Source organism: Excalfactoria chinensis, chromosome 1 (genome assembly GCF_039878825.1).
Source record: "Excalfactoria chinensis isolate bCotChi1 chromosome 1, bCotChi1.hap2, whole genome shotgun sequence".
Lineage (NCBI taxonomy): Eukaryota > Metazoa > Chordata > Aves > Galliformes > Phasianidae > Excalfactoria > Excalfactoria chinensis.
Window position 1 is genome coordinate 104,078,638 of NC_092825.1, and position 14,836 is coordinate 104,093,473.

The 14,836-nt window shown below is 41.4% G+C and overlaps 1 protein-coding gene across 6 annotated transcripts; it reads right to left on the reverse strand.

The window, feature by feature from the left end:
- Nucleotides 1–1,105: 1,105 nt before the first annotated feature.
- U2AF1 (U2 small nuclear RNA auxiliary factor 1) lies at nt 1,106–14,103 on the reverse strand. Of its 6 annotated transcripts, XM_072338644.1 has the most exons (10): nt 13,959–14,089; nt 12,370–12,457; nt 12,092–12,148; nt 10,277–10,307; nt 9,613–9,679; nt 5,414–5,463; nt 4,704–4,802; nt 3,663–3,796; nt 3,238–3,330; nt 1,106–1,357 (listed from the first exon to the last, which is right to left on the reverse strand). In XM_072338644.1, the coding sequence occupies exons 2-10, from the start codon at nt 12,414–12,416 to the stop codon at nt 1,222–1,224; spliced, it is 714 nt and encodes a 237-aa protein (XP_072194745.1). In that variant the 5' UTR covers nt 12,417–12,457; nt 13,959–14,089; the 3' UTR covers nt 1,106–1,221. The 6 variants fall into 6 exon arrangements, with proteins under 6 accessions (XP_072194745.1, XP_072194700.1, XP_072194708.1 ...); XM_072338599.1 differs by lacking the exons at nt 9,613–9,679; nt 10,277–10,307; nt 12,092–12,148 and adding an exon at nt 8,758–8,824 and having other exon boundaries at nt 13,959–14,103; XM_072338607.1 differs by lacking the exons at nt 10,277–10,307; nt 12,092–12,148 and having other exon boundaries at nt 13,959–14,103.
- Between the last annotated feature and the right edge of the window lie 733 nt (nt 14,104–14,836).

Here is a 14,836-nt window from a genome sequence, read left to right on the forward strand (position 1 = left end):
GAATAAAAGCAGACACGAATGAACTGAAATGGCAAGTATGCTGTACAGTCTCTCAGGCAACAGTTCGATTAAACTTTTAACTCCTTAAGGGACGCACAACTTTAGATACACAGCTGTTGTGCGATTCACCTGAACCAAGACAGAAAAAGTCTTGTGAAGAAACTGCCACCTGTTTGTCAGCTTCCATCGCACTTTACATCTCTTCAAAAGTGAGTAAAACTGGAAAATAAAGCTGGGGAAAAAAACCCAATGTTTTCCTTAGCATCCAATTTGTCCTCCATTGTCTGGAACACTAGGGACATGCTTTTCATTAAGCAACAGCTGGGAGAACACAGTGAAAAAATTCAGCCTGTTAAGAAATACAGGCCTTCTATTTCGGGCCTTTTGTTTCTTTCAGTAGATCCTATGTTTCCTGCTGTATGGAGCATGAGTTTTTAATAAAGAAACTCATTGCTACTGAGATAAAAATACTGTTTCCCACCCCTCCCACGCATTGCAATAGGTAGCTTCATTTCTAGCAAAGATGAGGAAAATCAGTCAAGAATCAAAAAAAAAACAACCCCTCAGCTATGAACTCTGGCACTGCCAGGAGTAGCAACACAACTACTCCAGAGTGCTTAGAAAAAAGGCTTTAGATTTTACACCAAGAAACTGGATTTATTGTAAATGCCACAGTCACATTGATAGACAGAGCACAGACTTCTGGTAACAAACAAACATACATTTGGTAACTAAGCGTTTCTACTTGGTAAATAAATGCACTTCGCACAGCCTTCCTTTTAAATGTGCCTAAACTAACCTAAATAAGCAGACAGCATAGCAGAAAAGGGAAACTTATATGAGTAACTGTTTCTTAAGCAGTATATTATTTTTTTTACTATGTATATAATATTTTATATTATATACACACACATTTTCATCAACAGTTCAGATCATATCCAAATAAAAAATAAAAATAAAAAAAAACCCACACTGGCGCTCCTCCGATACATTTACCACCTTTCCCTCAGGCATAGTATTAATCCAGGTATTTGTCAAGATAGAGGAATGACAGTTAAAAAGACTCCCCCCCTTCCCCCCCACAAGAAACAAGTTACACAAAGAATACTGTATCACTACAAATTTTTATTCAGAAGCCCATCTTTAAAAAAAATCTCATTATGAACTTGTTTGGTCAAACTACAACACTTTCTAGCAGACATACAGTAAAAATGGCATGGCTCAGAATCGACCAGATCTTTCACGATCTCTTGACCGCCTCCTGTCACGTTCACGTCCTCCTCCTCCTCCTCCACCACCACGACCACGATCTCTGGATCTAGACCGACGTTCACGGGACCTCGACCTGGATCTATGCCTTCAAAGAAAGGTTGAACAATTTATTGCTTCATCACTTCCAGTAACATTCCGTGGAATATTTAGGGATGAAAGTAACGGGACAGAAGAAAAACGGTGTGGAATATCAGAAGTATTGGTAAATTGGCACTCACGCTGTGAAATCATACACTTACGTATTGAACAAATGTAACACTGAGGAGTCAGCTATTGTAAAAAGACTCGCTGTTCATTGCCAGTCATAAAACTTAAGGAGAGGCACATAGAGGAAGCAAATGCATTTTTATGCAGCTGCTAATTGAAGCAAAAAGAAAAGGGGACACCTGCTTCTGCAGTTAATAATAGCTGTCAAGCACACAGAGGAAAAACCCTCATCTAAACGTTAACAAGTCCAAACCCATTAAATCAACAGCATTATCTAGCAGCTCAAAAATCTGAATTTTATGCATTTTTGCTTGTTTTCTGCTTTGCCTTCTATTTTCAGAAGCCATCAACCTTTGCAAATAATCCTTCCCTGCCTCTAGTGTTGACGACGTCAAGAAGAAAGCTAAAACCACACAGAATGTACTAACGCAGCTACTATAGATTTATAAGGCACTTGTCAAGGAAAGAGTGTTCTGAATGGTTATAAGGATTTCAGAAAACTCACTAACAGGAGGAAGAAAGCAAATGCTACCATTTAAATGGCTGTAGAAGTTACAGCAGAATTAAAAAGGCCACGTAAACAAATGCTACCAGTCTAGTTTTACAACATATTGTTCCATGCTGAGGTGCTCAGGAACAGGAGCAAGCGTGGGGGACAAATTTTACTCTGACACGGAGACACATAGGTCTTGCATATTGAGCTTCAGAATTACTAAATTAGCTTATTTTTCCACAAGTTCTGGTATAGCCTTCTTTTTTTCTTCTTGAAATTTCAAAGCCTGTCATTTAACAAAGGACTATTTTCAGGTCATTCTGATCTATACAATCTACCTGCAAAACCGCATTGATGCAAGTGACAGTCTTAGCTTCACCAAGAATTTAAACAGGGCAAATAAAGACTAAACTACTCTGAGGAGTCAGCTATTTTATTTGTTCGATCCTAGGCTGAAATTAGGCCACAGGTAAAACAATCATATTCCATAGCTAAACATGCAAGTCTGATCTTTAGTGCAATAAAAGATGACATACTGGTGCCTAAGTCAGAGAGATCCAGATTCATGCTCTTGGGAGTGACCCAAAGGTTAAGATGAGTGTATCTCTCCTTTTTTCCACACACCTTAAGAAATTACACTGAAATTGGGATATTTTAAGAAAGTATTTAGGCATAAACTTGTTAACTCACATTCTGAGAGTTAAATTTATCCTCACAGATTAAGATATTGCCAATTAGAGACATTTATAGGGAAAACATTTACATACTCCCAGGCTCCCTCTGTGATTGAAAGAAACACACAACACTACTCCGTACAAAAACAAATCCAACAATTAAATATGCTTAACCTAAATAACATATTCCTAAAACCAAAGAGATTCAATCCAACTCAGAGTCGACCATCCACAAAAACATGCTGCATTAACAGCAGTGGTGGAAGCTTTTCCATAAGGTATCTTAATAAGCATATGCTGTAGTATTAACCTCCTGTTACTACAGAACAAATACTGGCTACAAAAGCTAGCCATTAACTTTTAAACTATAGAGAAATAGTGAATACTCATCAGGTCCTGAAAATATCCACACATTCTTGACAGAATCATAACTGTGGTTGTTCTAACCTGGCCACTTTCTAGTTGTACTTGATGCCTTTCATAGGTGAGTGTCAGAAAAAGCAAGAGAGAAGTTGAAAAAGTTCACCCCTGAACATTACGCAACTGATGTGTAGTTGTATCCGTTCTAATTGTGTTTAAAAGCAAACTCACTTTTTACGACGACGCCCGTACAACTCGCGTCTTAACTCTCGAGAAATGGGCTTCAAATGCATGAAGTTGCAGAAACCTCCTCGTGTACACTCTCTGAAACACAATTCAAGACAGTTACAATTCTCAGCTCTACAGTGGATTTGTTTGCCCTAAGCTCTTAGTAGGCCTCCAGCCATTCAGAAGTTAATCACCTCTAATACTAAAAACAGTAAAGATCATTTACTGAGACTGACTTGTTCCCGGATCAAACTCTGAAAGATAGTAAAAGTCAAAAAGCTGACTACAGATACTCCAGATTAACACTGCCTGAAGTGCTTTTTTATCCTACTCTGAATTACACATAAAACCCACACCCAAGCAACCATCTTGTCTATGCAAACACTTCAAAAGACACTTCCATAGGCAAACAGGAAACTGCTTTTTACCCCATTTCATATTGACGGCAACAGGCCTCTCTGAAATCGGTCACAGGTGAAAGCTCAGCGTGAATAGGCTGTCCATTAAACCAGCGATTGTTCAGGTCAATCACAGCCTTTTCTGCATCTTCTTCACGGCGAAACTAAAAGCAAAAATAATTTCTCATGCTGTAGAGAAGCGACAGAAGTAGATCAAGGATTCCTGATAAAACAGGTTGGACATTAGGAAACATTAATTCTCAGGAAGGGTGGTAAGGCACTGGAATGGACTACCCAGGGAGGTGGCGGAGTCACCAAATCTGGGGGGTTCAAGGAGCAACTGGATATTGTGTTGAGGGACATGGTTCAGTGGGAGCTATTGGTAATAGGTGAACAGTTGGGCTGGATGATCTTTTAGGTCCTTTCTAACCTTGGTGATTCTATGACTCAATGATTCTATGTTAGCTGTGGTTTAGGACTACTAATGTTCAACACCCCCCTGACACTTTGTATACACAAAGAAATTGTATACACAAAGAATACAGTGGATAACTATACATATGATTCAAAAGCAGGTATCAATGGCTTTTGAGAGCTAAACCCAAGCCCTTTGGTTTGAACTTTAAACCAACTAGTGCCATTGGTTACAAGATGTTTTGTTTAACTGCGAAGTTCGGTCGTGCATCTGTTGAACATGAAGACCTGTTGCAAATAAACCTCTGCTCATAACAAAGTGTGCAGAATGCAGCATGACAGGAAAAAAAGATCCAGAATTCATATTGGTCAGTTAAAAAACCTTCAGCAGAGACCGTGTTAACCAGGTAAAAAAGGCTGCACCCATCTTAATACACTGGCACAGGTTTTGAATATCAGAAGCACTTTTCACTGTATCTTAAAATCTGTTTCAAATTCCACTGCTGTTTCCACTCTTCTTAATTTATATTGATAAACTGGAGAGAATTCAGGGTCCTGAAGTGCTACCTTCACAAAAGCTACAAGAGTACAGTGCTTTTAAAACTACTAAGCTGTTACACTACTTCATTTAAATTAACATTTCTCTTTTCCTCCTACCTTTACGTATACATTTCCAACTAGATGATCTCCAAGGTTATCACAAACATTCATCTCCTCAACTTCACCGTATTTTTCTTCCATTTCTGTGAAGACCTCCTAAACACAAACCGATTTAAGAATAACATTACAATTTTGGGACATGCTGCAGTATGGAATGGATGCACTTAACTATTAGTAACAACAAAAAGACCATTCCTTGAAAAGTCTTTACATTTCCCCTCTTAAAATTGGTACTTGCTTGGCCTGTACTGTGTCCATCTCTAAGCACAGTGCTAAGAGGATAAGATACAAAGCTATGGAAAAACATTAAGCAAACAGTATTTAGTCAACACATAGGATGCACTGAAAATACCACACACAAGCCTTGCAGGTATAATATTCCTTAGATGCATAGCCATACAAATGATTAACGTGCTGTTTTTTTTTTTTAATTTACAGAAGAGATTACAGAATCCAAATGCCACATAGCACAGGCTGACGATTTTTAAACAAAGCCTGCTACATACCGTAAAGCTAAACTAACTGAAGTAACACCAGCAAATATTTAGCACTGAAAGTCTGAAGTTTAAACAAACACCTGAGGAAACAAATGGTCTTCTCTGAATCCAATTACTTGTGATATACGCTAAAACCCACTTAAGTAATTTGCTTCTGTTAAGTTTGAGAATACTTCAATGCATTTTGAACATTCGCCTTTTTCTGCATACCTCAAAGAATTCATCATAATGCTCCTGCATCTCAACATCGCTCACAGCACCTGTAAAAATCAAGAGTCATACAGATTAGAGCCTGTTACTAAGGGAAAAAATGCTTATACTACAAAACATAACCTACAGGTGCCATCTGGAGCATAAGGGACACCATTTAACATGTTGCTAACTAACAGTAGTATTAAAGAAAATCAGTATATGTGAACAATTTGAAGTCCAAAATAATACGTCAAAACATTCTACTGACACGATCAAATCAGAACAAAGTTTGAATCAGAACCAAACTTGTATGCCACAAATCTAAAGGGAGGAAAGGGAATGGAATTGCTCTGAAGTATGATTTACATTTGATGCACAATTCCACCCTTTATCTACCTCCATCGTTACCTAAACAGAAGGCAAGTGCTTTGTCACATCTGCATATTTCTAAGTGTGATCACAGTTCAGCGTTTCTCTTCCTAAATGCAGGATTTCCTCATAACAAATCCATTTCTCCATCTCCAGCTCATATACACTAGAATGTGAGAGCTCACAATGTAATGCAGCTCGGAATTTTCTTTCATTTTTTAACAATTACCTCAGAGAAGTTATGAGGCACCATTTTAATAAGTGCTCTCAAAGGTTACTACAATGCCTTGCAAAAGAAAGCACTTTTTAAAGCATCACTTAGTTTTTTCTATAGCCCTGCAAAAATATTTTAGTGCAAGATAAGCCAGCCACATAGGTTAAACTGTTTTACATGCTCCAAGCTGGACTTCACAAATGAACGCTGCTTGCCTGCTGCCATTAAAAAAGCAACATAAGTTTGGCTGATTTTTCAGAGCATTAAGAACATAAAAACAAGTTTAATTTATTTCTGCTACTCTATAGTATTTTAAGGTATATTAAGCTATATACATTAAAGCCTAATGGATTAGCTCTTCAGCAGTTAAGTGGTATATTACGATCAAGTGGAGCGGTTTTAAAATGAACCCTACATTTCACGCTAGGAAAATATTTTTGCCTTTAAATTACAAACACTGCTGTTTTAGTTCACAGAACGTGAAAGAAACAGAGCCAACAAGGCTAAGTTTATTCAGCTCGGGCTGCTATGAAAAAAACAGATGCCTTGGGCTCAGCCATTTTTGGCTAGCAGAACCAGTTGGAAGAACACGGCATCTTTCTTCAAAGTCTCTAATAGTAACCAGCCACATTCTCTGGAACTGCAGTTATTTTTCTCCCAGCCAGCTGCCTCCTGAAGAAGGCTGAGGGAGGCTCGTCATGAAGTTTAGGTTCACGTTTCCCCATGTGAAAAATGTTTGCTTTCAGAGCTTTCTTCTTCCCCACCACTTTCCCACAGTTACACAACAAACGAAGGAAACACCAAACGTTAAACCAGTTCTTCTATACAGGTAATAGTTAACTGTATTCTCAAGGTGGTGCAATCACCACTCATAATAGCTAATTAATACCTGAGGATTTATTTATTTTTAAGATATCAGATGGGGGCTCCGTGAGCCACAACAGGGAATAATTTTGACCAAATGGACGAGTGCTAGAAACTTTAAGGAGATTCCACTGTCAAATTAAGAGATCACAAGCAACAGTTAGTTAATGACTATGTGAAGGTCCTTCTAGGTGGGAAGCATACAAATGCACAGGCTTTACAAACATTCATGTTCCAGGGCCACCGGTATCTGAACCTTGGAAAGCCCAATTACTAATCAAAATACTCAGGAAAACTATTATCGTTCAAAACTAAGGTTAATCCTCTACGACGGCAATAGAAAGGAAGACAGTTAAGCAACAACAAACAAGACATTCAGCAGCTACCCAAATTATCCATTTAAAATACATGCAATACTTAAGTGGGGACAAAAATACGGAAAAAAAAACAGGGAGCTGGGAGTTTCAGCAAACGTACTGATAACAGAGCTCCAGCTCTACCGCACGAGGTACAGTTAGGCTCCGTTAAATGACTACCCACTTGTCAAGGCAAACTGAAGTTGGATACCAGTTTTTAAAAGACTAGAGAGTCTGTTGAAGTCAAGACCCTTGCAGCTGTACAATCTAAATAATAGCTCCACAGACCAAACTGCTGTAACCGTGCAAATTAGTTACCAGCGCATTGAGAATTTAGAGACAGTGGAAAAACCCAACTGAACATTTTTTGTTTTGACCAAAACAGCATTAACTAAAAGCATCTGCAACAAGCCCTACAAACCAACAGAACTGTTCAGCGTCTAGACAAACTTACACAGCTCATTATGCATCTAGCTTGATCGCATCACGTAAAACAAGCTCAGGTTGCTTAACTGGGCCATTATTACTTCTAGAGCAGAAGACACAGTGTTGACTTTTGAGGTAGCAGCTGATTTCACAAATGCTGGTAACTAATCTGAACTAGTCTATAATCCAACAGTCCAAAAAAAAAAGGAATAGCCAAACAAAGCTTTATTACCACACGAGTCATATTCACTTCAACAAGAAATATTAGTTAGAAAATAATATTGAACCTTTTTGATTCTAGCTTTAAAATTTAATCTTATTCTAAAATGATGTTTCAGTCACAACAACAGGTCAGTAATTGCAGATCAGCAATCTTGGTCGTTTAATTTCTACCAGTCTTAGAGTAGATGCTTTCCTCCTTTGTCCATTCCTACCTCCTGAGGAGTCATCAAATTAGTTTGTGACCACGCACAAACGGCTGCCCCTCCTCAAAAGTACTTTTAAAGACATTATTTTCCTACACGAATACTCAACTTGGTTTTGGAATTTGAATTTTCAAAGCATGGAAGGAATTTTAACCATGCACCTATCCAAAAAGACAGCTGCCAAAAGGGAAGCTATTATCAGTGCGTTCTTCCAAAACAGACTCCAAATGGAAGCCGCATCATTAACCTGGGACAAATTTCTGCATGAAGTCTGAAGAGTTTCAAATTCAACTTCTCTTAACATTGACAGAGCAGGAAATTTATTCTGGATGAAGTCAACGTGTCATTATCCTGCTCTTTCAGGCGGTGGAATCTTATGGATACCACAAAACATAGAGAAAAGCACTGCTAGGATGCAAACTGGCAAGGAGAAAGGAGGGGCGGATGAAGGCAGTGCATCAAGACTGCTTTACAGGGGAAGTACAATTCCAACTTATTTAATAGATGGTATTCAGATTCCCCTCATACTTTTCAGAGTAGGGAAGAAGGTGAGCGGGACAAAAAAAGTTTTGGGTATTTTTGGGGGGCACATCTCATTAAACGTGGTCAGTTTGATCTGTTAAACTAATATGGTAGACCAGCTTAAGTCGACACTGAGCTCTGACAATCAAGCCCAGGGAACCAGTGAAGGAACTTGTATGAACTTACAGCGCAAACCGTCAGCAGACTGGGAAGAGTTTTGAGGGTTACGGTAAATGTTCAAGAGGGCAATGGTCTGAAATACAAAACGCAACAACTTTATATTATAGAAAATAATTTTAACAAGAAACTGGTTTCCTTTAGGGTCGCTCTAGCCGAGTCTGTGCTGAAAGAGAGGTGGTTATTTTCTCCCAAGAAGGAGAACTTTCACTTAACTGGTGACCTTTCTGAATGATCCTAACACTGTAAAATAAAGAGATCTCATGATACTCCACTACTGTATTTTACTTTTATTTCATTAACCAATATTAATCTGGGGAGGGGTTTCGCATGACTTAACGCAGACGTGTAATAAGTGGTGCCCAAAAGCAGTATTCAAAACTATAACCATAATCATATTCGCTTGAACTTGGTTTTCTTTAATGGATTCTAAGCAACAAAGCCCCAGGAACAGAGATAATACAGTATCAGAGCATGACATGAGATCTCCATTTTCCTATAAAAGTTAAGACGAAAGAAAAACCACAGTTCGGGAAACTTACCGTACATCACAAATAGACCTATTTGTTTTGTTGTTGTTGGATCAAGAATTTGATAAATGCCTGCAGTTTAACCCTTTAAAAAGAATGCAGCTTTACTAAGCGATCAAATTTGCATCAAGTCCAATTTATGATATCACGCTCTGCATTCTGAATTGCACACATTTGACAAGTTCTTGATATATGCGCAAGAAGAGTTCCGTCACTTGTCCTGTTTGCAACAGCTTTATGTCAGCAGCTCAGAAGCCAACATTATTTTCTCATAATTAGGAGTGGGCTCTTTAACACCATTCTTTAAAAAAATTTCTCCAACTGTGGGACTTACAGTGTGAGCCGTCAGCCGTCTGTGCACTGTTTTGGGGGTTACGATAGATGTTTTGAATCAAGATGGTCTGCGGGGAAAAAAAATAAAAAGGGGAATTCTACTGGCTGCTGTGCATATAATAGACAATTGCAAAGAGACAACTTGTTTGCAAACATCTAAAAGTTATAGTTTGTTCTTAAGACTTCCTTTTTTTGTATTTGCAGAAAATCTTCCAATTGCATCCAGACCATCATATTATGAAAACAGTTGTAATTAACCACCAAGAAAGAGCTGCATTTGTCTCAACAGCTATCCTCAAAATGGGAGTCGTGAGGCACAGTAACCTGAAACACCAAACTACGTGATAGGACGGATACGCCTAGCTTCATCTTATTTTGAAGATCAGATTCATTACTGTGAGTCTAGAAAAAAAAGTAAGCGTTATGTGCACAGCATACAATACATAATGCCACAGAGCCTAGAACGTTACACCACACAATAAGGGTTTTTAGGCACGAGCTGCATCTCGTTTTGTGTATCGGGAATTTCTTGGTGGAATTTCTGTTTAAATAATATAATAGCATCATAGGTTCGCATGTTTCCGATCCTTCAAATAAGGACAATATCCTTTTAGCCCTTCTGCTTTTTACTTGAAGAATTAGCCCAGGCAGACTTGAAACCTTACATTTGTACCGTTCTTCTTAAAATCAAGTTGTCTGAAAAAACAAACCATGTTTAAGTTAGTAAACTAATATTACAAAAAAAAATTAAAATAAAACTAAAATCCAAATGTCCATATCACTGTAAGCAGCTCAAAAACTGAAACGTGATTACTTACTTAAAATACAAGCTCAACGTTAGTACGAATTGCAGTCCCCAGATAATCTTAACTTATACATTATTATCATTAGTTACATCATAAAGAAAAAGTCATAGGACCAGCAATGTCATACCTACATATGCTGACGTTTAACGTCACAGGAACTGCAGGATCACATATAAATCACACACGTGTTTTATAATAGGTACGGTCATACCGACCAAAGCTTTGTGCTTTTGTGGCCCAGGTTTAAAATAACTGTTTTAGTCTATAACTGGAGAGAACCAGAAACACAGTTACAGTGTTTCTGCTAATTGGTGGTAATTTGATCTCTCTGGATTGCATGACCTTTCCTAACCCAGCCCTTCAATAAGGGCTGAACCAGGGGAAGATAAAAACACTGAGGCAGTAGCTTCCCATTAATAGCACATTTGTTCTTCTATTTTCTATCACAGCTGATTACCAATCTGCACACAAATAAAGATTTCTGTAAGGAATCCCACATGCTGCAGATGTTACAATACAGCGTGGCAGCCAATAACAGTGCTCCCAGATGTCACCAGACAACCCCGTTCAGCCAGCAGCACTAACTGCAGCTTCTGCAGCAAAACTGAAGGTTGCAGCCACAAGGCTGCATATAAACCCTCTCTTAATATATATATATATATATTTTTAACATTATAACAACCACTGTGGAAGCTGTGTAGTTTCAAATCATCTTCTAGTAGCCAAGAACCTAAGCTCAAGCCTCTACATTACTTATCGATTTCTGTATACTGTCCATGTGTATCAGTAACACGTTCAGCAAATGGACAATACTTTTTGACAAATAGTATCTACACTAAGAATTATTAAGTTCCCTTAGATGGAAAAACTCTCTGTTGATAACGTACCAGCAGTGGTGCTCACAGATCATAACCCTGCCAGTTTCCACCCCTCAAACCACTCCTGCATGCCACTCCCACAGCCCACTCGTATTTAGTAGGTTTAACTTCAGGAGCACCACTTCTAACTTCCAGCCTTATGGCTGTTACCTGCCTTCTGAACTCCCCCCGTAACCACCACCAGCCCAGAGGACTACACTGCTATGTAAATTTCACCTTTGTAGATAAAACTGCTCCTAAGATAGCAGCTTCCGTGAGCACATCATACACAGTTCACCCAAAGAAATCTATTTACCTGCATACCTTGACAATCAGCGGTGATAGAAAAAAGGAAAAGCATATCGTTCTCCAGGTAAAAATAGCTTTCTGAAAACCGTAGAGCTCGTAAGAACAAAACCAACCCTATCACCCACTGCACCATTTCTTTAAGCAGATGTGCAGTCACTCATCTTGTCCCTAACGTTTAGATAACCAAAATCTAGGTAAAGCTGTCAAGCCAACTGATGTATATGCCCCCGGCAACCAGGCAACTTACTTTCAAGGAACAAACTCTTTCCACATTCAAAGGAATCGTGGAAGCTACATTTGAAACTTAAGAGCCTGGGTCAGAGAGCAAAGACAATGACAGGAAAGTCATTTATTTGCTTATTAGTTGTTTTTGGGTTTTTTTCTCTTTTATATGCAAAGACTTAAGTTCACACCTCTTTGCCAGGTGGAACATGCTGCTATTAGGTGTGATAATAAAAAAAACCTGGGAAGGTTTAAGTGCCTAACATCACTGAGAAGGCACACTCACCTGAAAGTTAGCACTGGTTGGTCTCTACTACAGGCAAGCTTACAACAGCATCGCTTCCTGCAGCCATTAAGGGTGACAGGAGATGATTAGAAATGCTGGGAGAAGTAAATGGAATACCCCCAAAAAAGCAAAATCCCATACAAACTGGGGCCAAAAGTGAACTACTTAATCTGGAGCTCCGTAATTATTCCCTTTTATCTGAGGATCTATGTTTTAAAGAATATACTTCTATGAATTAAAAACGAACAAATAATAAAAAAAGCGAAAGGAAAACAAACCTGGCTAAATGTTGGTTTGTTGTGCAATCGAGAACATCTGTCTCCATGACGGCATGCTCCGATTTTGAAATAAAACGAACAGTTGACTCTGCAAGTATAAAACCCAAAGTAGTTACATGCTGGAATAGAAAGATGTTAGTATACAGCTCCTACAAAACGTGCCCCAAATGCTTTTAACTTGATGTGGAAAAGTAAGAGAGCGATCGCTGCTGTTCTACCCTTCCAAACTTCTCTTTGTCTTTCTGGCAGTTGGGTAGCATGGTGGGACAAGAAGTAAGGTAAGGAACTGTCTGAAAAGCTACATGAGCTATAGTTATGCCCTCCATGCAACCTCTCCCTCCAGGCAATACAACATGCTTTAAAACCAACAGAGCTACACCTACACAACGTTTTAAAAACCCACCTGTTTAAGGTTACACACCAATGAGAACTAGAAGCACCACCAAGATGGTATTTGAAATAACTCAGTTATGGGAAAAAAGTGTTACATAAAGGATTTGTCTCACTCATGTATATTTCCTTGCCAAGCCATCTTTGTGATCTATTTCTTTGTAAAGCAAGCTCATTATAGGTCATTATATCTTTTCTTGATCCAACTATCACCCAACAACTGCTTCAGTTCTGTGCTGGTCTACGTATGCCACTAGAACTCTCCCAGATACAGAATGGTGACAGAAAAGGCATAAAGTGCTTAGTTAACTCGACTGGGAAAACCGAAAGCAAAGTTACAAAGGCATGAAAGCTATTATGGGCTAGATGTGCATAAAGGGAAATAAAAATTCTCCTGGAAGACAAAAAAATAAACAAATCATTATTTGCATGTTCGTAACTCTACAGCGTGTAATAACCCTTACAACTTTTAACACTTTGCGGAGCGTTCTGCTCGCCGTTCAGACTAACGGTGCGAGCACAGGGACCGGACTCTCACTGCAAGACGTGCACTTACGCTCCGAGATCGCAGTGCTTATGCCAAGAAGGACATCACGGTTAACACCGCCCCGCAGAAGCACAGCCGCACGGTGCCGCGGGGGCCGGCCGTGGAACAAAAGGGGAAGGCGAGGCCCGGCGGCGCGGAGCACCCAGCGCCCGCCCGCACGGCGCAGCCGCCGCGGGGAAAAGGAGGAGGGCCGGAGCCCGGCGGCGCGCCACGAGGCGCGGGCACGCCCGCATGGCGGCGGCGCTCCCCGGGGAAAGCGGAGCGGGCCCAGCCCGGACACGGGGCGGGGCCGACGCGCGCACACGGGAGCGCGCACTCCCCCTCCTGTCTCGGAGGCGGCGCACGCACGCGCGCTCCGGCCCAGAGGTGGGGGAGGGGAGGGCACCGCGCCGCGGGCTGGTGGGGGGGGGGGGGGAGAAATGGGGGGGAGAAGCGCTGCCGTCTCTTTCCCCTTCGCTTCCTCCGCGGGCGCTGCGCTCCAGCGAGCGGCCCAGGCCGCGCGGGGGAGGGGACGGGGCGCCGCAGCCCCTGAGGGGAAGCAGCGACGGCAAGCTCCGGGCACGGCCGGACGCAGCGCGGATCCCGACGCCGGCCTCCCTCCAGCCCCCCGCGGAACTCGGGAGCGGCGCGGGAAGAGGGATGGGGCACTCACTTGTCCTTCTCTGTTCCGAAGATGGAGGCCAGATACTCCGCCATCTCCCACCGCCCGCCCGCCGGACAGCCCGGCGCCGACCGCACACGTCACAGCAGCGGCGCCGGAAACGCTGCTCGGCGGTCCCTGCAAAGGCGGGCGGGGGGCGCCGCCGCTCTTTGCGCATGCGCGCGGAGCGATTAGCGCCTGATTGGTGGAGCCGGGCGGGCCGTCCCCCTCGGCTCCTTCGGCCGCGCGGCTGGCGCTCGCGCCACGCTGGGTCGTTGCCGCGCATGCGCGGTGCGGCGTGGCGCTGGGAGCTGAGGTTCTAGGGATGGGGCATCCACAGCCTCCATGGGCAGCCTGTTCCGGCACCTCACCGCTCTCCTAGTAAAGAACTTCCCCCTGACACCCAACCTAAATCTACCCTCTTTCAACTTAAATCCATTTCCCCTTGTCCTGCTATTATCAGCCCTTTCGAAGAGTTTACTCCCCTCCTGGGTATAGATTCCCTTCAGGTACTGAAAGGCTGCAATGAGGTCACCCCGCAGCCTTCTTTTCTTCAGGCTGAACAAGCCCAGCTTAGATCAGGAGGGTCATGTTGGCCATCACACACTTTGCACCCACCCTGTTGTTCACTGGGTTCTGGAAAGTTGCTGCAGGGAAGCAAAACTTGCTTGTGTCAATCTTCTTCCCTCTAATTACTTTTCATTTTATGTCACAGTGAATATACACTGATGTTGGGTTTGGTAGACTGGCAACACAATGGCTGTTGCTTGTGGTTTGGCAGTATTTTACACTGATGGTCACGACTATAATCAAAGTACTTTCTTTTAAGCCTTATAAATGTACTTAGAAATACTCCTCCTTATAAAGGAATAATAATTGTGGTACCGAAA